This window comes from Brachyistius frenatus, unplaced genomic scaffold, assembly GCF_029030835.1.
Source record: "Brachyistius frenatus isolate BFR_SWC_R1_liver_20210118 unplaced genomic scaffold, ASM2903083v1 Contig_26, whole genome shotgun sequence".
Lineage (NCBI taxonomy): Eukaryota > Metazoa > Chordata > Actinopteri > Embiotocidae > Brachyistius > Brachyistius frenatus.
This window is the reverse complement of record NW_027210625.1, coordinates 2,366,814-2,387,839: the sequence shown is the minus strand read 5'-3', so window position 1 is coordinate 2,387,839 and position 21,026 is coordinate 2,366,814. Positions and strand designations below refer to the sequence as shown.

Below are 21,026 nucleotides of genomic sequence, written 5' to 3'. Positions count from 1 at the left end.
GAGCTGGATTCCCCTAAAGTTTATGGGCAGTTTCTTTATTTGGGGGTAAATGTAAAAACAAATAAAGGTTTCTATGAACATCAATAAACATCACTGCATTGTCACCCAGAGAACGGTCTCCTTTGCCGTCTCCACCTCATCGCCACGATTTCCATCACAAAAGCGTCATCTGTTACTGCAGTGTCTTGTAGTTCTGTATATCGAAAGTGTCGTGTTATCTTTTGTGACTTCACAGAGCCTCAGGAAGAGAAACTTCTTTTTGCTTTCAAATTAATTTGAAAAGGTGCTTCATCCAAATTAGGCACATAAGATATACACACCTACCATATAAGGGATATAAAAGTGAGAGTGCTCGGCTCTCTTTCGTGTTATCTGGCTACAGTATATAGTTACGTGTGATTTGAGACATCTGACTGTTGCAGAAAACCTGGACCCATTGTGTGCAGTTTTCACTGGAACTACTTTCTACTGAAGATATAGTCCCTGTTTGTACCATCTTCTGTTCGCTCCGACCTCCTGTAAGCAGTGGAAGCCCACATGTTATGTGATGTGCCTCAACAGTTTTATGATCTGTGACCTGCAGAGTGAAGGCTCAGAATCGACCTGTTCTCCATAGATTCCCCTAGAGGGCAGCAGAGGACACTAAATGAACCTTCTCTGTGGCAGTGTGGGTGATGCGCCAAGAAATAGTCTGGTCGTTTTGCAGCCTTGCTGTTGAAGCTGTGGGACAATTCAGTAATAGAGCCAGTTATGCCCAAGTTTTCACTTTACATGCATCACAAATCAATATGTTTTTGTCCTCGTTGAGCTCGTTTCACACTTTCACATCAGTCCACAAATGAAGGCAGAGAGCAGAATGGGGTACACTGGCTTGTAAAATGAGCGGCCCTGGAAACGGTATAGACGAGCGTCATCAAAGTTTATAGGCTGTGCCGTCTGGTGGTGGGTATTTGCAGAGGCTGACCCTGCTGGCTCTGCAGGAAACTTTTCAGATGTCAATGCAAGTACAGCATGTTGTATATGAAATAGGTTATACAGACACCAATGAAGCACATGATGTTTAGTGCCTGGATGGATGACCTTTAGTAACCACTTAACCATATTTGTTTCTCTTATAGTGTAAGTGTTCTGTTACATAATTCATATCTGGACTGATATGCCCGAATTATGAATAGTTATGTTTCTCTGCAGTGGTGCAACAAATGAAATATGACTTTAATTTACTACCAGATACTAAAATGCCAGTTTCTGTGTCGTTTCCGGCAGTACAGAAGGCCCACATGCATCACAGTTGATGACACACAGCTGAACGCCAAACCAAACCAAAATCTGCTCCAGACAGGTGTATTGACAGCCACAATTAAGCCCAATAACCAATCAGGAGAGGTGATAAGTGGAGTGGGTGAATTAAAAAAAAAAAGACAAACTGCTCCGAATCTTTTGGCTCGGATTTGATAGGCTGAAGAAGGTGTCGATCATACCAAAGAGGCGTGTTCAGAGCATTCCTACCCCCCACCACCACCAACACGCACACTCTACCCCCCTCCCCCCAGCCACCTGCGCAATGGTGGCGTGAGGAGTAAATGGCTCAGAGTATCCGCGGTGGAAACCGACCTAAACATTGGACTGGGAACCGATAAACAATCACAACGAGGCGCGGTGCGTAAAAGCTCTCCACTGCGCTGGGTCTGCGTGTGCACGGAAACTCTGCCAGTGTCCAAGAAGCCAAGGAGACTCGTTTTTTTTTCTTTTGGTTGTTTATTTTTGTGTGTGATCAACGAGGATATCTTAATTGGACATGTGAGTTACGGGAGTTAACAACACAAGCAGGCTTTTCAAAGATGAAGTTCCCAGCTTGCGTCCTCGTCACTTTGGTGGTGATCCGATCGAGTGCAACACAGTCAGGTGAGTGCTTGGATGCGCGTCTCTACGTTTGGGTCTTCTGTCAGGTCTAACTTCATAAGGTAGAATGAAAGTGAGGGTCCAAACACCCAAAAACAAGAATTATTTTCTCACACAGACATTTACATTTAGGCTAAATTTAATGACCACATCACACAACTTGTTAAGCGAATGGACATCGTAGTAAGCAGCTTTGTTTGCTCTAAATTACTCACTCGTGCAAACTTAATACCAGTTCACATGCAGCCACGCTGATTTGAATCATCTCACTGACAACTACGAGAATCAGCAGCCTCCGGGAGAGTTTCGGGCTCTGCGTAAAAAGCTCTCCAAACTCCCCTTCGATATCTGCTTTTTTTTTTTTACCTTATTTAGATTTTTTTTTTAAACTCATCCGAGGCAAAACAGACACATTTTCGACATTTACTTGAGTGCCCGATCTGATAAACCTCCCGGCAAAAGAAAAATCCACAATCAAATATCTGTCCAAATTCACTGAAAAACTGAATCTGTCATGTATGCGCAGCTCAGATCTCTTTTATATTATACCCTAAATATGAATGAATGCGCCATCCTTTCAATTTACTTCCCTTAAGCGGACACTGATAGACCGAGGACCGCGGCTATTTGCGCTAATTTATATGAATTGAGCTCCGTTGCACCAGTGGCACAGTTATTTCTTACTGTCTTTGAATAATTTAAGATGTAGCAGATATACTGAGGGCTATACAGGCAGTGGAAAAACATCCCGCTTTCATCATGAGGACCCCTGTGGTGTCAGTCCCTTGACGCAAATCACTTTAATGATCCTGAAAATTCCTATAAAGGATTTTAATGCGTCAATAGCACTCAATTGTGAATTTAATGGTGTTATTATTAATGTGTTCCCGGATTTTCCTTTGGCACCCCTGTTGGATATTTGCTGATAGTTTGTCTGTGATATTTGCTCTTTCTACATGAGGCATCCCCTCTTGAAATTACATTTATGATGTATTGATTGCAATAAAAATCTCACAGCCTGTTTATTGAGGCAGATTTTAAGAGGCTTTGAAGTTGAAAAATGCTGGTTGAACTTTTTAATCAGCTTTTGTTCACACGTATTCATAGGTAGGGACTTTATTTCATACCAGTCTTCTGTTTTGAGATGCTCTACAGTTTTTTGCAGTTTTAGTGTGTTTTATTTTGGCCTGAATCAAACTTCTTAGTTGGCAAGGACTGCTGAACTGAGTGAAAACAAGCATCCACAAATGGATGGAAATAAACTTTCCTGTGTTGCCACTTACACAGGAAAGTTTGTGCGTTGATGTTCAGAGGTGAATTTGGCCTATGTCCATCTCTCAGAGGCACAGATGGGATTCTAGGATACTTTTTTTCCCCACCTCTCGGGACAGGTAAAGTTTTGCCTCGGTCTCTAGTGGCTTTTGGTTCTCCGGCATAGCTGGAGACACACACACACACACACACACACACACACACACACACTCTTTCCTGCTGTCTCTGGTGTGGATCATGGATGGAAGGCGCTGAATGCAGCCTATTAAACAGGAGTGGATGGATGCACAGATGGATGGGTGACAGGCGGGATGAATGGGGAGGAAAAGTGGCACCCTCGTTGGTTTATTTATTCTCTATGCATACACTCCCATCCAAGATATTTGTGATGCAAATTCTGCCCAGGAATCTGAGCTATGCCTCTGGGGAAATTCATTGTGTGTGGGGGTTAGTGGGATACTGAGTGGATATTTGTGTGCTCTCTGTCCACTCCTTCGTCTGTCTTTCATTTAATCTCCCTCTCCTTATTGCAGCTTTGAACATTCATTCCCAACATCTTGTATCAATCACATTTAAAGCCATGTGAGGTTGAAGGAAGTCAAGGCTGGAGATGTTCACTTTTAAAATGGTGATTGAATCTGTCTGTACGCTCCCGCTACGAGACAAATGTCTGTAACATTCCTGCCAGTCAGCTAGTCCGCCGAGCTCTATACACTCAACTATGTGGGTGAGTGTCTGTGTCTTTGTATGATGTATGAACACGTGTGCCAAGCATGGAGGTGTTCACACTGCAAGTGACTTGATTGATGTTTTTCTCCATTCTGACTGGCTGTTGGCAGCAGACCCGCGGGCTCCTCTGCAGACTTGTCTAAATTTGAATCAAAAGTAAGCATTTAAAGTTCAGGATTGACAACGTGTTTATTGATAGATACAATTTACACTTGGATCACTGGGAGGTTGATCTACTTTCTCATCTTTCTTGGACCTTGTGCAGCAAAATCTCAACTCTTGGAGGCAAGACGGCACATAAAATCTGGGCTATTGAGCCTCTGCCGACTTTTCTCAGGCACATTTTCCTGATAACTCTAAGGTGTCTGAACGAAGTGAACTGATGTCTGTGATATATTGATTGCACTGCTTTTAGCCGGGTAGTTGTCTTTAGTGTGCAACTAATAACTATTGTCATGTGTTATTGATTAACCTGCCAAATATTCCCTCAATTTATCATTTTGTCTATAAATTGTGAGAAAGAATTCCTCGCAGCCAATCTAGATTTTTTTAAATTTCTTTTTATGGGACCATCAGTGTAAAAACAATCTAAGATATTCAGTCCTCTGGTATAAATGACACGTCTTGAAAAAATGATCGATCAGTTATCAAAGTCGCTTATTGATTAAACGATTTGATTTGTCTTTGTATTGAGTGACAAGTATTAGAAAGCTCAGTAAAAAGCTTTGAAATCAGAGAGTGGACCTTGAGAACAGTTTCTGAGCTCCTGAATAAACTGCCGTGGTCTGCCCTTGTAGTTGTGACGAGGTTTAGTCATGTGTGCATTTGTTTTGAAGGATGGAGGATGGTCGAGATTCTGTTCTCTGTGGATGCAGAAGATCTGCCACCAAAATGTCACATCAAAAAGGATGGTCAACTGATTTTTCTGTCCACTTGGAGAATCTTGTGGGGAAGAATTGGTCTTCTCTTTTAAATTTAAACTTTCATTGCATCAAAACGAAGATAAATTCCGTTCAAACCCAACAATTTCACAAAATGTTGATTAAACCTATCACTGCCAGGTAAATATCTCCGTATTTCACAATATGCAGAGTTTTTAAATCTGGTGTCTGGTGAGACAGTCCCTCGCCGGCCACATGGCTGCATACTGGGCATGCTCAATGTGCCTAGAGTGTGCACCTGACACTTCCATTAACCTCCGGTTTGGCTGCAATTATTCAATTTTATGGCTTTTCTGAATGGCTTTCCAAATGTTATCAAATTAAATAGGTCAAATTCTGATGGTGAAATGAGTCATTTTGTGGAGATTTTGATGCCTTTTTAAAAAAAATTATTTTATTTATCTGCAATTTTAGACCCACAACATAGAAGGCTACAGTGGACTCTGTAAAGTATGCACATGTCAACAGTGTTTTGTAATTACTCCCACTGGTAGATGAGGGAGACAAAAGTTCTGCACTGCAGGTTGACGCTAAAAAAACGGTTGTGTTACCAAACAAAATCTCACCTCTGCTTCCTTTTTCCATTAAGCTCACACCAGTAATTTCATCATCCTCTATCTTGCTGAAACAAATGGCTCAAACATGTTAATCACCCCCAGCTCTCGAGTGTGTATGACAAATGCTGCATCCACACGTGTACGTGTGTGTGTTTGGGTGACATTTAAAGACGTGCTCTCCTGTGAAATGGCCGGGGGAGAAGGGGGTGGCGGGAAGGGAACCCACTGAATGCCAGTATCAAATTACTGGGCGCTCATCAGCTGGCACACAGTGCTGGCCGAGGCTTTGTAGAAGACTGGCGGAAATGAGAATTTATTACCAGCTAATTAAGCTTTTTTTGATAGCATCAGTCTAGACCGCAAGCCCTTTATTTGACAGCATGAGAGATGAGGAGGGTGAAGGAATTCAATCTCGCTCTAAATTAGTCAACATTGCTATCATAACTTGATATCTGCCAGGCTCAACCCGTGCCAGGCTGCGGCTGGATGGAAGTCAGATACGGTGTGATCGTTTCCGACGAGCCGATGGAGATTTTTATGGGTTCGGTGCGTTTTGTGAGAGTCCTCTAGTAAAAGAGACGGAGCCAGAGAGAGGTTGGAATGAAATATGGCAGTTTGCACAAAAGAATAATAATTGCAGTTCAGTGAGGGTGACATTGAGGTGTGGGCCGTTATTTGCTTCCTCTGTCAAAGCTGGACAGTCTCAGCGGGCCGTAAGGGAAGCCTTACAAATGACTGTGTGACGCGTGGGGGTGATGGAACGCTTTTTCAAGGCCTGAGACAGCAGTACACTACCTCTCGTGGTACTTGCCGTCCGAATCAGCGCTCAGATTCTTATCTGCACGGGCCGAACAAAGATGACGCTGTTCTCTCTGGAAAAAAAAGTGATGTCTTTTTGTCTCCTACTTTTCTCTTCCCAAGCGTTCGAAAGCAATCCGGCGACGTCACAAGCCTGTTTGCTTGACATTTTGTTTGCCCGCCTGCTGTACAGAGGGGCTTCTGTTCGTGGAGTTTGCGAACCACACAAATATTTACATGCGGAATCACAACTGCACAGCATGGGAAGGAAAATATACAAAGCTTGGGTGCAAAATAGCGGCTTTATTGGCCTGTGTAAATCACCAAAGCTTTGTAGTCCCTCTCCATCTCAGGCGCTGTGTTTGTGGGTTTGGCAGGACAGACTTTCGAACCCCTGTGCCTTTGCTTCCTAATGATGAGCAGGGTTGGCTTTGGTTGTGCTGAGGTGTCCGGTGCCAACTGCTAGTGTGAGTTAGATTGGCCAGTCGAAGACTGGAAGCCTGGCACAGATGTCCCCCTTTCAGGAGGACTGAGATCTCACTCACATCGAAAACACAGAGCACCCATGCATGAGGATTTACTGTAGGCATCCACGCACACTTTAAATTTCTGTTTGCATGCTGACTCTGTCTCTCTCTCATACACACACACTCAGCCATGCAAGTTTATAATGGGTGAAGGAGCAGTGGCAGCTTTGTTTACTGGATTTTAAATGCGAGGCAGCATTATGTCACCTCATTGTTTAGTTTAAATAGTTTGGATATAGTTTTAGAGTTTGGGTTCTTTCTCTCCCTTTCTCTCACACACAAACCCACAAATGCACACAAAAGCAGACTGAGCAGGGCTTGGCCCAGGAAAAGAAAGGGCAGGAAAGACAGAGGAATCGTTTTTGTTTTTTTCTTCTGTTTCTTCTAGACCACTGGAGGGTTTGTCCAGCCCGCCACTTGTAATTCCACTCAGAGACAAACGCCTCCATCCTGCGTCTGAGGGGCTTCCCACACACACACACACACACACACACACACACACACACACACACACACACACACACACACACACACACACACACACACACACACACACACACACACACACACACACACACACACACACACACAGTGGCGAGCATTGCACACACACACAGATCCTGCCTTGCAGTGTGGGCCGGCTCACCACTTCAGCATTTCTCCTCTCATATAGGAAACCTTCTTTACTTTGTCCCTTATTTCATTAACTCTCTGTCTCACACATTTGTCATCTCTTTTCCTTTTCTGTATTTCCTTATCTCTGCTTAGTTCTCCCTCACACACACCTTGTCTCCTTCCTGCTCTCATCCATTAACATCTCCCATTGCGTTTCTGTTTTAGCTCCCTGTTCTGTTTCATCCATCTTTCGCTGAGTCTGCTTTTCTTTCCTCTTTTTTTAACAGCTGTTTTATTTCCTCTACTTTCCTCTCTCCTCTTTCCTGTCCTTTTTGTTTCTATCGCTACACACACACACACACACACACACACACACACACACACACACACACACACACACACACACACACACACACACACACACACACACACACACACACACAGTGAGGCTGTCACTGAGCACACAGGGAGAATGGAAAACAGCTCATTCCCCCCCCTTTAATTACAACACCCAATTTGTTTCATGGACATCATGCTGTCTGCAGCTCCTTCATACACTACTCAAACTGTCATTTATATGCTAACATGCAAGTATGTGTGTCTGTGTGTGTCTATCTTGAGGCTTGGGAGCTTTACACTCTTCGGATGGAGGTTCAGGTGTTGATTTTTGTGTCAAGACTTTGGTTCATCGTTACAGTTCAAGTTAAATGTTAAAGTCTTTTCAGCAGCTAATGCTAACAGGTAGCACACAGTGGGTTGAGCTGAGATTTTTTTTGTTGAAAATATTTTCTTGCTTCAGCTGGACAACAGGGTCAGAGGACAGCAGACCAAAACAGTATAACGTTGTGGTCCAGACAACCAAAACTGTTCACTGAAAGATGCTAAAATCCACATCAGTGCAAAGTCCAGGAGCTTTGGAGTTACTGTTTAAGTGTTTTCAGTGGTGGAAGACATTTTCAGATCCTTTACATAAGTAAAAGTACCATTACAGCAAATTCAATATTGGCATTTACACTAGTTATCCTAGTTCAGCATAAGGTTTAGATTTGGCAAAGGACTCTGATTTACAGTTAACGCTTATAGGCAATCAGTGCCTGATCTGCACAAATATGTATATGTGCATATGCATCCATTTGTGCTTGTGTATACAAGAGCTGGCTTTGACTTTACATTTTCAGCACTGTGCTCAGGCAGCAGGCCAACACAGGAAGTGGGACAGTGTTCAGCTTCCTTTGATTGGCACCACTTCTTTGGCGAAGCAGGATCAAGTGCAATCGACTCAGTCTTTCACAACGAGTCCCGGCTCTCTTTTCTTTTTGGTTCCTTTGCCTTCTTTTCCTTGCTTCCCCTGCTTTCTGTTCTGGCTCTCAGCGCAGCACAATAGAAGGCATTAGAATCACAATAGAATTTTTTTTCTTTTTTTTCCTGTAACCTTGGCAAAGGCTTGCGTTTTAATGAAAGTCTGTGAAGAGAGAAATGATCATTGGTGTCTAATCCCTCGTGTGCATGTGTCGATCTGACGATTCAGCCACAACCTGTAGGTTTTTGTCTTTATCTTTGCTGTGTTGCTCTCTCTCTCTCTCTCACACACACACACACACACACACACACACGCACATTCAACGTGTGTGTGCAGTCATGCCTAGTGTATTGTGTGTGAGCTAATCCCTGATAAGATATTCACGGCAGCTAATCTGTTTAATTACACCACAAATTAAGAATATTTAATGTTCCAAGACTTTTATGCGACACCCGCCTTAATCAGGGCCTTAATCTGTCTGGCGCTGCGAGAGTGTGTATTAATTTCTGCTTGTGTGTGTGTGGTATTGATACTCTGTATCCTCAAGCATGTGCGACTTTGTGTCTGTCAGGCTGCCTCTGCCACAGTCTGTCTGTAATTATTTTCTGAATATTTGCCCACAATTAAAAGAAACGAGAAAACAAGGGATTGTTGTATTTTTCCAGTTGTCGTCGTGGCACAGAAAGGTATTGTTTATGAGGATTAAAATATGATATCTGCGTGATGTCGCTCCAGTATTTAACGTACACGAACCCAGATCTACGCGACCGTCGCTCGCTGCGACTTCAGCTCATGTTCTGCTGATTCTGCAGGATTAAAACTGCGTTCAAACCACGGAAACATGCCGTGTTCTTTCTCGAGAGGGGAATCGTAAAAATAGACAGCTGTAGTGCATCTGAACTGCAGAGCCTGTATAGTCTCGACATCAGGAGTGATTGTGCGTTTTTAATGTGGCCCCACATGACCTTATTCGTAGTCTGTTCACTTTTTGAACCGCACCAACATTTGCAATCATGATGTGTGTTGTTGCAGTAAATTGTTTAAATTTTGATCAGATAATTTTCTTTGATGTAAAATAAGGGGGTAAAAACTGTGAGAGCTTGTTAGGAGTGAGAGAACATAACCTGAGGGTAAACCCTGCCCGAGAAGACAAGTTCTGGCGAATCAAAGACATTTGATTAAGTTTGTTAATAGAGAAAGAGGCTTGATCTGAATTTGACTGTAGCGCGTAAAGTGTATCTGAATCACTGATTACTTTTATGTTGTAGACTGCAGCCACTGATTAAATTGGCAGAATTCTTCCAGTGTGGAAATTGTGAGGATTCAAAGAAAAAAAAAAAAAAAAAATCAAGATTTGTTTGAATTTTGTAGTTATTATATCTTCAGTATCTTGAAAGACTTGTTTGTCATAACTGTACGTTTGTGTAATTTCAAGTTGGCATCTATACAAGTTGATATTTTTTATGTACACCTGAGCAAGCGTGGATGACTTTGTGTTGTTCATTTGTGTTTGTATGTGGTCAGTTGTAATTTGCACGTATGCAAAATTTTGTGCCTATCAGTTTCCATTACGTGTTTGCATGTGTTTATGTACAGTATCTGAAAGGCCATGTATATTGCATGAGTTGGAGGCTGCTTGCTCAGATAGGGCACGCTGTCCTTTTTAAATGGCCCCCCTGCGATGGTGACCTGTAATAAATGAGTGGGCGCGAGAAAGTGGCAGCCATGACAGCTGACTGGGGAGGGTGGGAATAGAGAGGGGGAGGGAGAGAAAAGGTGGAGGTGTGTGCGTCCGAGGGAGTGTGTGTGTGTTCTAGAGCAAAGGGAGACAAAGCGAGACAAAGCAGAGGTAAAAGAGATGGAAAGTCTCTCAGGATAGATAAGGAGCCAGCATGAGAGGATGAGGCAGAGACAATAGAAAGAGAGAGGAGGGTGACAGTGAGGGATTGTGGGTCGGTCGGCATCGAACAATACCTTGACCAGAGGTGGAGACTCTTTCTCTGTTGCCACTTGTTCTTTTTATCCTCATTACACCTCCCTTCTCCGCACCTTTTTTTTTTTTTTTTTTTTTCTGTTCTCTCTGAAGTCACCTTGCAGTCCAGCAGAAATATGGCTGCTCCTTCGGCAGGTTTAAAGGTACATAAAACTTGCGGAGGAGAAAACCTTGGCCAGGCACTGACTGTGTGTGTGTGTGTGTGTGTGTGTGTGTGTGAGGTGAGTCACCTTCAGCACCAAGAAAGATGAGACAGCACTGGAAAGAGTACATTTATATGAATCTGTTTGTGCATTTCTACGGTTTTGTGTGTCGGTTCATTAATTTTTCTGCAGCTGAGAGGCAAAAACACACTCTCAGGCAGTCTCACACACACCTGAGTGCTCCCCTGCGCCGTACCTTAACCAGTTGCTCCGCGGCTAGAACGCGATTGCTCTCGGCAAGGTGAACGTGAGCCAGTGGTGGGTCATTTGCAAGATGGGACAGAGAGAAAGGAAGAGAGGTGGTCTAATTTCAGCTGAGAAAGGAAGAGATGAAGTGTGTGTGTGTGTGTGTGTGTGTGTGTGTGTGTGTGTGTGTGTGTGTGTGTGTGTGTGTGTGTGTGTGTGTGTGTCTGGCCAGCAGAGGTTAAGGTGGAGTGGGAGAGACAGTGTGTTGTCTCTGAGGAGTACAGCTATCACCGCCGCTGAACGCTCCAATTAATCAGCTCGGCCCACACAGGCACTGTGTGTGTGTGTGTGTGTGTGTGTGTGTGTGTGTGTGTGTGGGGGGGGGGGTGCAACAGTGTGGGCCAAGGCTTGCAGTTGTGTGTTTGTCAAGTATCTATTGTGAGATTGTGAATTGTGTCATGATCAGTGGGATGTCACGCACATACGCAGCCCTGTTTTGTTTGGTCTCCATGGATAATGCTAATGAGGGTCACACATGTTTGTCATACCTGAAGAAAAGGAAAAGATGGAAAACAAACACTGAGTGTGTGTGTGTGTGTGTGTGTGTGTGTGTGTGTGTGTGTGTGCATGTGTTTATTTATTACCAAATCATGTATTTAAATTGTCAAATTTGTAGAAAACATATTGCCAGCTGAATTTTATACACAATTACAAGCCAAAACAAAATGTTATTAAAATATTGTCAAATATATGAAAGATACCTGGTTTTCTCCTTGCTGAGAAGGGAATAACGAGGGATGGCTATAATTACAAAATGGGGCCAAGATGTAAATTGACTTCTTTGGATAAGAAAACAATCCCTTTTACTAAAGAAGTTGGTGTTTTCAGATGTTAAATTTTGTCTAAATTGATCCAGAATGTGCAAGAAGTTTGCTTAAAAAAAAAAAAAATAGAGGCTAAGATTGACTGAATGTGATAGAAGAATGTGTGTAAATGACTACAGCTTTCATTACTTGACTGTGTTTCATACTCAGTGGTGCAGTCATGTTATTAAATGGCTACTCTTGTGATTTAGTTCTGCTCTTTCATAAGGTCGGCTGACTCATAAGACAAAGATCAAGAAAACAGGGCGATGAAAATCAAAGTTCTTAGTGTGATAACTGTTGCAGTTCTGACCTCGAGATACTCCGGGTGGTTGTCAAGACAGTCGAGAACATCATCGGTGTGCCCACGTTCAGCACACGCAGCCTCCGCAAGACGTCCAGCATCGTGGACCACCCTCCCACGAGCTCTTTGTCCCCCTGCCGTCTGGCAGATGATACCTCAGCATCCACGTCTGATCAACCAGACTGTACCGTAGCTTTTTTTTTTTTTTTTCTCCTCATGCTTTCAGGCTCCTCAACGCCATCCTACTTCACCAAGTATGCTGTGTTTGGCACGTTTGCTTTTTAAATACCAAACAATTTTCACAAAATTGTTGATGACATATTCGACACATTAAGATCTGGAGCTTGAATTATAACGCAGCCACGTTATAAAGGTTAAAATATGAGAGAAACATACAGTATATTAAACATTGATCAAAGCAACTTTATTTCAATGAAACTGATGTTCAAGTACCTGAAGTATCTTAATGTTGCTACATCCGAGGTTCACTCTGAGTCCATTAAGTTCCAGAGTGGCTGCTTGTATTCATGTGTTTTCCTGCAGATAAGGACTGTGAGAAAATCCAGAGCAAAGAAGATGGAGAGAAAAGACGGACAGTGAAACATTTAGAGAAGCAGAGATAAACGTTCACGTGGTTTCTCCGTCCGGGGTTTTCAGACAGCGCTTCATGCTGTCATGCCGCTGCCCTCTGTGAGCCCAGGTTCCGCTTGAAAATGAAATTCTCAAAAAAAGGCTTTTTCTCCCTTGAAATTGTGTTTCAACCGTGGGGCAGTGGGGCATACAAACAGGTTCACTCCCAAAACTCATTGTTGTGGTCTCTCTTAGCTTTTTGTGCTGGATTATGGAGTGCGTTTAAGTTGGCTATTTTTTCCCAGACAACGAAACATTTTAAATCCAATTAAGTTTAAAAAAGTACAATCCTATTCGTCAGTAAGTATTTGAAAAGCAGAAATAGTAATTTGTTATCTTTCAGGGCCATTTTCACAATAAAAATAAAAAGGCTGGCAGTGTTTTTCCAGTCGAGTGACTTTATTGTGAAACGGCAGCAGTAGAAAGTGATTAGATTTAATATTTCATTATATGATGTAAAGGAACAGTGAGGCTTCATATCAGCGAGGGAACTTTTCAAATATCGATGCAAGGGAATCCCTTGTGCATGTGAGGGCAGTTTAAATCTGTAAAACCAGCAATTAGAACGATATGGAGAGATATTTATAGACTAGTTATTGCTGAAACCATGTAGGCCATAAGTATAAAAAATGTGCCACGGTTGCCTGAGGATTTTTCATAAATGAATTGCAAAATTAACATTCTTGAGTCATTTCAGACTGATTTCCCTCACAACTACTATTACTCACTCATGTGTTTTATTTTAAAGTGAAGATATAAGAGCCAGTTGTAGTGAAAATGCCAGACAGAGTGTGCACACACGCAGAGACAGACACTGTCAGGCTAAAGAACAGAGAATATCCACTGACATAAAGTCGGCGAAGAGGGAGATATGTCGTTTGTCCTACATAGGAACATATTAGATACACACGCAGGCTGTCATATTTAATTTCCCTCCTTACAGGGAGTTTTCATTTCCTTTCTGGGGCGTGATATCTACCTGCAGGACATGTGACATGGGTGTACAGAGAGCACACGCGCACGCACACACACACACACACGGACGGACGGACGGACAGACACGGGTAGAAGCATAGACGGCAGAGAGGGAGAGAAACAGAGATAGCATGAATAACAGACAAAGAGATCTTAACAAGACAGCGAGCGTGATGTGTGTTCTTGCAGAGAATTGCCAGGAAGAGGCAAGCAAGCAGAGAGGCAGGAAAAAAAAAAGGCTGAGGTGAAAGGAAAGGAAACATTTGCAACCCTGTGTGCAACACGCGTAGAAAGAGGAGGAAGTGTGGCCATTTGCCTTTTCTTCTTCTCTCACCATCTGCCCCTCCGATTCTCTCATTTACTTAATTAGAGTGCTGCATCTCAAGGCCGCTGCTCCCAAATGGCATCAGCTGTGTGTGTGTGTGTGTGTGTGTGTGTGTGTGTGTGTGTGACCGGTGCGGTGGTAGTGTGCAGATGCCTCAGGCGTGCTTGTGCATGGAGCATGGTGTTTGTGAATTGGTGCAGGTGTGCATGTGCAGTCCTGTTTGTGTGTGCGTGGTTGGAGGGCTAACCCGAGGCAGGTTGTGTTCAGAATGGAAGAAGCAGGTAATTGCAGCACCTTCTTCTCTAAACAAGATCTGGTAATGTGACATTTAAATGCACACGATCACAGCTTTTTCACCCTCCTCGTACCTCTCGCTGTTATAATAGAATTTAAGCTCTTCTAAGCTTTTGTTGTTAATTATGCTGAGCTGCTCTAATCTCAACATGCCAGCGATTTAGAGTATAAGTTTAAAGTTTTTGACTGCACTTTGCAGCAGTTTGGGGATTGCGTTGGCCCGATGTGCAAAGAATGAATGAAGAAATAGTTTGCCCAGTTTGGTGTGGAATAACTTGACACTCCGGAGCTCTGACCTCAAGTGCAACATCAGTGTTGAACCTCACTAATGCTCTAGTGATTAAATGGGAGCAAATCAGCAGTCTGCAGTGCAGCCAGGTTCTAAAATCTTGTGGTGAGCTTTCCCAGAAGAGTGCAGACCTTCATCTTCAAATTTCTGGAAATTGCTGCTTTTCTTTCTATTTTATTAAAGCTCATGCTACTAACAAATTCAATAAAACATTTGTAGTTTCTGTTAACTTTTCCTTTATAACTTTGACCTCGGAGAGCTCCTAAATACTGATAAAAGTCTAAGATCGGGATTTCTGCATTGGTTGGCAGTGGAAGGCAGTTAGAATTGTCCCAAACTGAAACTAGTGTGTGGTTAAACTGCAATTATTACTCCTGTACTCTTGTTTGCAAAGCCTTTTTATAGTCTCATACGGTTTAGAGACATTAAATGCTGATACTCAGCGATTTTCTTTTAAAGAAGCACAGTGACAGTGGATGGAGACTTCGAAAATATGATTTGGACCATCGCACGACTCTGCATTTCAGCTAATGTATTTCTATTGGATAGCTTTGCAGTTCCTTGAGCCAAGCTGTCCCCCTCCACCTGCCTTAAAATGAGGATTTAATGAACAAAAACCTAGACCGTTAATATAGAATGCCAATGAAAACAAACCTGCATTGCAGTTTGTGGAGCCTTTATTTTTTGAGTGCGGCTGTGGTTCGGGAAGAACATCCATCATTTCTGTGATAGAGGACACTGACGGGCTGATATCTGATATTTAATAAAAGGCCACTGTCTGCGAGATAAAATGGCAAACCAATATATCTAACCCCACATAGTCTGACTGTTGGAGCTTTTATAGAACTGTCTGTGCTTTTTTATTCCAAGGTAATGGAGAAAAAAAGGTAACTAAATACAATAAGAATTATAACAGTAATCAAAAATAATAACATTGTTGATTGTGTACCAATTGTTAGTCCCAGTTTGGTTCCTGTTCTTGAACCAACAGTAAAAAAGATTGTGAGCTGCTGCTGCTCTGTTCAAGTAATGTATCGAGTGCCAGGAGGAAACCAGACATAATCAATTGTAGTCTTGAGAGCGGCTACCTCTTTTCAGACTGTAATCAAGCTTTGGCACTTGTTTAGAAGTGGTGCATACACACAGGCTGTTTACATGCGTGTGACTGTGGATGCAGTCATGATCAGGCTAACATGGGAAGGACGGACTGTAGGCCTGTCACTCACTCTTCCTCCTTTGTCCTGACACATATCACCTCCTTCATCGCTCCATCTCATTTTCCCTGCCTGGAAGTTTTTGAGTGGCACGGCGGAGAAAGAGAGAGGATGGGAAAGTCAGCAATGCCAAAAGCTGACATGGCATTCTAAGTTTGTAACTGTGCTGTGTTGCTGTTTCGCAGCACATTGCTTCCAGGCTTGAACGCTCCTTTGTTGTGTGACATCAAACATATGAGAAACCACATTCGCGCTCCTTCAATCCCTCTGCGAACAAGTTCAGCTCCTTTTTAAATGCATACATGCCACCAGAGACCACATAAACCCTCATTCAAGGCAAATGTGGAAAAAGGAAACAAGTAAAAGGCTGCTCTTCTAGGAAAACATTATGAGAGTGTTAAATTTCTGTCACACACTCTGAACCGGGAACATTTGAACTTAATGAAGGCCTTCTATCACCTCTGAGAGCTGCCTTGCTTTGTTTTCTTCAATACTTTCCCACTGATTTAAACTCCTGCAGACAAAGTACCTTCAGCTTTATATCAGGAGCAATGAGCTATCGCCATTCTGAAATAAATCTAGTTAAAATGTTTGGAGGTAAGGGAACTCTAACGAAGCTGTGCAAGGAGAGATGATGATGCAAGGACCCAGTTTTATCAGTGGGAGGGCTGCGGTAATCGGCCATCTCGGGGAGGAAGCCAGTGGGGGGTCCCTAGTTATCAAGACAACTTTGTAGATTCACAGAGGACTGCAACAATGGGGAAGAAAGCAGGAGGGTGTGTGTGTGTGTGTGTGTGTGTGTGTGTGTGTGTGTGTGTGTGTGTGTGTGTGTGTGTGTGTGTGTGTGTGTGTGTGTGTGTGTGTGTGTGTGTGTGTGTGTGAGAGAACACTGGCAGTGAAATTGCGGCTCGGAAATAAGATAACCTCCACTTTTAAACTTTCTTTTCTAAAAGTGATTGCTGCTCCACAAGTTAAAATTAAGTAATTAATGATTCTGACACAGTGTTTGCTCACATTCACAGTTTTGTAGATGAAGCTAAAGTTAATTTTTCAGTAATGACATTTTTTTTTTTTTTTTTTACTAAACTGGAGGCAGCATTTTATGAGCTTTCACTGGAGTGTAAGAATTAGAAGAACACATATGTGCACTTTGTGAGTAACTGTGCTTTGACTTGAGGTTTAAAATGTAGAATTAAAAGTTGTTGTTTATTTTGTCTTAAAAAAAAAAGGGGTGATTTGTTGGATAAAATCACATTGATGAATGTTTGCGACATCTGCATTAGATTGTAATGGTGAACCAGACTCGTGGCAATATTAATCAAAACATCCACAGTCTGCCGGTCTATTTTCTCGATTAATTGATTTTACATTTAATCTCGAAAAGTTACAAAAATTGAGCTCAGCGTGAACAATTCCCTGCTTGTTTACAGTTCACCCCAAAGATCTTCAATTTACTGTGAAATCAGACAGATGCAAGAACTGTAGTGAATCTTTACATTTAAAGAGCATTTACATTTAAAATGAAATGTTTGGTGTTTAAGCGGTGTTAATTATTAAAGTGTTTGTTGGCAACTTATTTTCTATTGATCACTTAATCAATTAATGGACTAATTGGCTTTCACAGCTCAGAGAAACCACTTCAAACCACTTATGCAATGCAATACATCCGAACAGTCGTCGCTTTGGCACAAAACATGACTTGTTAAAGCTCAGAGTTGAGGATGCAGTGGCAGGAGTAGTTCAAAAGACAAGTCACGCACACATTGATGACCCACTCCAAAAGTTGAGAACCACCGCTTTAGGAGAGTGTGTGATTGAATAAAGCTGTCGGAGCAGTGAGAGGAGAAGCACAAACTTTAAATTGGATTGTGTTGTTCGCTGATGTGCGCTGGCCTTAAAGTTAATAACGATCTGCGAGTGTTTATATATGTAGCATTTGTAGGCTGCTTGCACACAAAGTGTATATCGCAGATATAATTTACTACATGGAGGCACAAATTAAAACTAATCATCACATTTAACACAGTGGCTATAAACTGCATTCAGTAACAGACTGCAGCTGCATTCATATCAGCACAGATTCGCAAACACCTCTCGGTTCCTTGCACGCTCAGAGGCGATGAGAGTACAACACTGACATAAAACTATACGGGCGCATAAAACACTTACTGCTCATTTGCCTATGTGCCTGTATAATGAGCATCTGTGCTTTTTTTGTGTGTAACATTATTACCTTTAACAGTACACCTGTCTGTTTGACGCCTCAGATAAAGAATAGAGATTTGCTTATTTTGGAAGCCCTTTTAAATGCCAGCCGGCAATTGGCTTGGTGGGTAGTTTAGCGAAAGGGGGACTGACGCACACACACACACACACACACACACACACACGCACACACACACACACACACACACACACAGTTACACAGCAGAAAACATTCTGTTGGGGAAATAGTACTGCTAATTAGTGGAATTAGCCACAGATCAAAAGGTTCAATTAAAAAGTGGTGTTGTAGCGTGGAGGCGGCAGGCCTCATTTGCATCACAACACATGTTCAGTGCGGATGAGGCAGACGGCCGCTTGGACGGACAGACAGAGGGACAACGCAATATGGTGTACACCTCACATGAAGAGCAATGAAAGACATCAACATAGTACATGTATCAAATACACTACATGGCTTGAAATAGTATTCAAGCAAAGCACACGTGACAATATCACCCAGTTGTAGTTGAAGGTGAATGATCGTTCGCAGTGAATGGCTTTTACGAGAGACACCTTCCCAAAACGTAGCCAAATAAAGCCCGACTTATCTCCGTGGCTGTATATATTCATGGCTATGGAAGAACACCGTATTGAGGGTGAATGCTCCTTTTAAATTTAGCTCACCTTACGGACACAAACATGTGCAGGAAGTCAGGAACACATTCATGTATGCAAAACACATGTACCAAGAGAAACAACATTAATTTGCCCAAAGACTCCCAAATGCACACACACACACACACACACACACACACACACACACACACACACACACACACACACACACACACACACACACACACACACACACCAGCAAATTAAACATGCATATTGAACATGCAAACGCACACACCAGCTAATCAGAAGCATGTCATTAATTTGCACACACACACACACACACACACACAATCTTAACTTGCCGTGCGGTTTTCCGCACAGTGTGTGTTGTTAGCCTTTTGAGTTCCAGCTTAATTAAGAGTATAATTAAGTGTGTTCTGTTATGGCTTTGCTCAGTGGGGTGTGCGGTTGCGTGTGTGTGTGCGCATGTGTGCACGCATGCATGTTTGCACGCATGGACAATCCCCGGAGCTGCTCAACGTGCTCTCTGCCACGGCTTGGACCAATATGGCCAATTCACAGTGCTGCTAATTCACCATTTAAATACCACATGTTTGACTCACTAATTAAATCCAACCTAAACACCAGCAGCACACACATCTTTTTTTCCCACATGTTTGTTTCAGCGGAAGTGCAGTCTAAATGTTAAGCCATGTACAGTGTGATTTCCTGCTTCCTGTTTTCTACATGATGACTTGATTATGGGTATTGTGCCACTTTTCCCCTCTGACAAAATGTACAGCCTTCATTCGTGCTTTTTTCTTTTGCTGTCACCTTTTTATCAGTGACATTTTACTGTATCGCTTAGGATAGATTGTTTAGATGCATTGTGTGTATTTACAGATATCCTCTGTGTTTGTTGTTTGCAAAAGCAAGTCATATTAACATGTACTGTTAAAGTTACTTGTTTAAAATAACTCCTGAAAGTTGGCAGAAGATAGGAACACGTCACATTCATACATTTATGTTTTCACCCGACTTGTTGCAGAAAAAGAAACCTAATTAGAGCAAATTGTTGCTACATATTTGACTGATTGGACCATTATTAGATGGTTATTGTTCATAACATTGTAATTATTGTGACACCTTTGTGTAAGAGGTTTTACAGCAGTGGAACATCATTCCTCTTCCGCCTGGTCCGCTCAGTGAGGACAGTCATTATTCAGATGACAGCAAGGGGCCACTTGTCAGGAAAATGTTAACACGGGTCATTTTAAGCATTCGCACAATCAGCCTGTGCTGTTGTTTTCTGGCCAGAGCAGTCGTGGTTGGTTAGTTTGAGGGTGCAGCCGTGCCAGTACCTATTTTGTGTGTGTGGGTGTATTCCCATGCTGCTACTGTCTGCTATAGTGGCAGTTTATAGCTCCATGCTGTGTTAAATGGGAGTGTCCAGGCTGCTAGCAGGCCTCATTCATCAGCCTCACACCAAGCAGACCTTGCTGTGTGGGAAACCGCCTGGGACACACACACACACACACACACACACACACACACACACACACACACACACACACACACACACACACACACACACACACACACACACACTCAGAACGCATACATGTTTAGTATGACAGCTAATATTTAAACCCTCAACTGCACAAATAAATGCTCTGACTGATTGTATACAGTAAGTATTCATAGGTGGAAGCTACACACACAGTCTTGACCTTAAATTGGTGATGTTTGACACTGACACCGCCTCTGCGACCTCTCCGTCCTCTCCCTCCTCTCCGTCCTCTCCGTCCTCCTCGCTGTCCCCACTGCGTTTTCGCTTTCCACCGTTCTCAACCCCTCTTTGCTATTTTGCAGCTGAGTCTTTCACGCCTGATTCCATCTGCCGCTTGGCTGCCACTGTTGTACCCGTTCACACTGCAGCTGCCGCTTGAGCCAAGCTCGCAATTGGCCAGTATTGGTAAACATCCAACAAAATTTCCTCGAGTTGCATCTATAAGAATTAAAAATAAAAAGGAATAGAACAACATTTTCTCTGATGAAGGTGAAGGTTAGTATTTCCCATAAGGAACCTCACTTCCATCTTTGCTAAATGGTTTTGAAAAGCACTCCATTTTGTCCTTTTCTTTTATGTTAAAAGGCTAAAAAGTGTGCAATCTGTCTTTTTTTTGCATTTTCAAGGACCTGTCTTTTAAGAGGTTTTGATGATGGTTTGTAAAGCCACAATTGTTTGTGTGTCATTTGTTGAACCCTTTTTATTCAAACTGCATT

At 42.6% G+C, this 21,026-nt stretch overlaps 1 protein-coding gene across 3 annotated transcripts in view; it reads left to right on the top strand.

Annotated features, from left to right (window-relative positions):
* Window positions 1-1,568: 1,568 nt before the first annotated feature.
* LOC138620747 (receptor tyrosine-protein kinase erbB-4-like) overlaps window positions 1,569-21,026 on the top strand; it is a 216,708-nt gene continuing 197,250 nt past the window's right edge. For all 3 annotated transcript variants that reach the window (XM_069698209.1, XM_069698210.1, XM_069698208.1), the window contains exon 1: window positions 1,569-1,905. In XM_069698209.1, coding sequence (XP_069554310.1) covers window positions 1,842-1,905 — 64 coding nt within the window. In that variant the 5' untranslated portion in view covers window positions 1,569-1,841. The remainder of the gene's footprint in view (window positions 1,906-21,026) is intronic.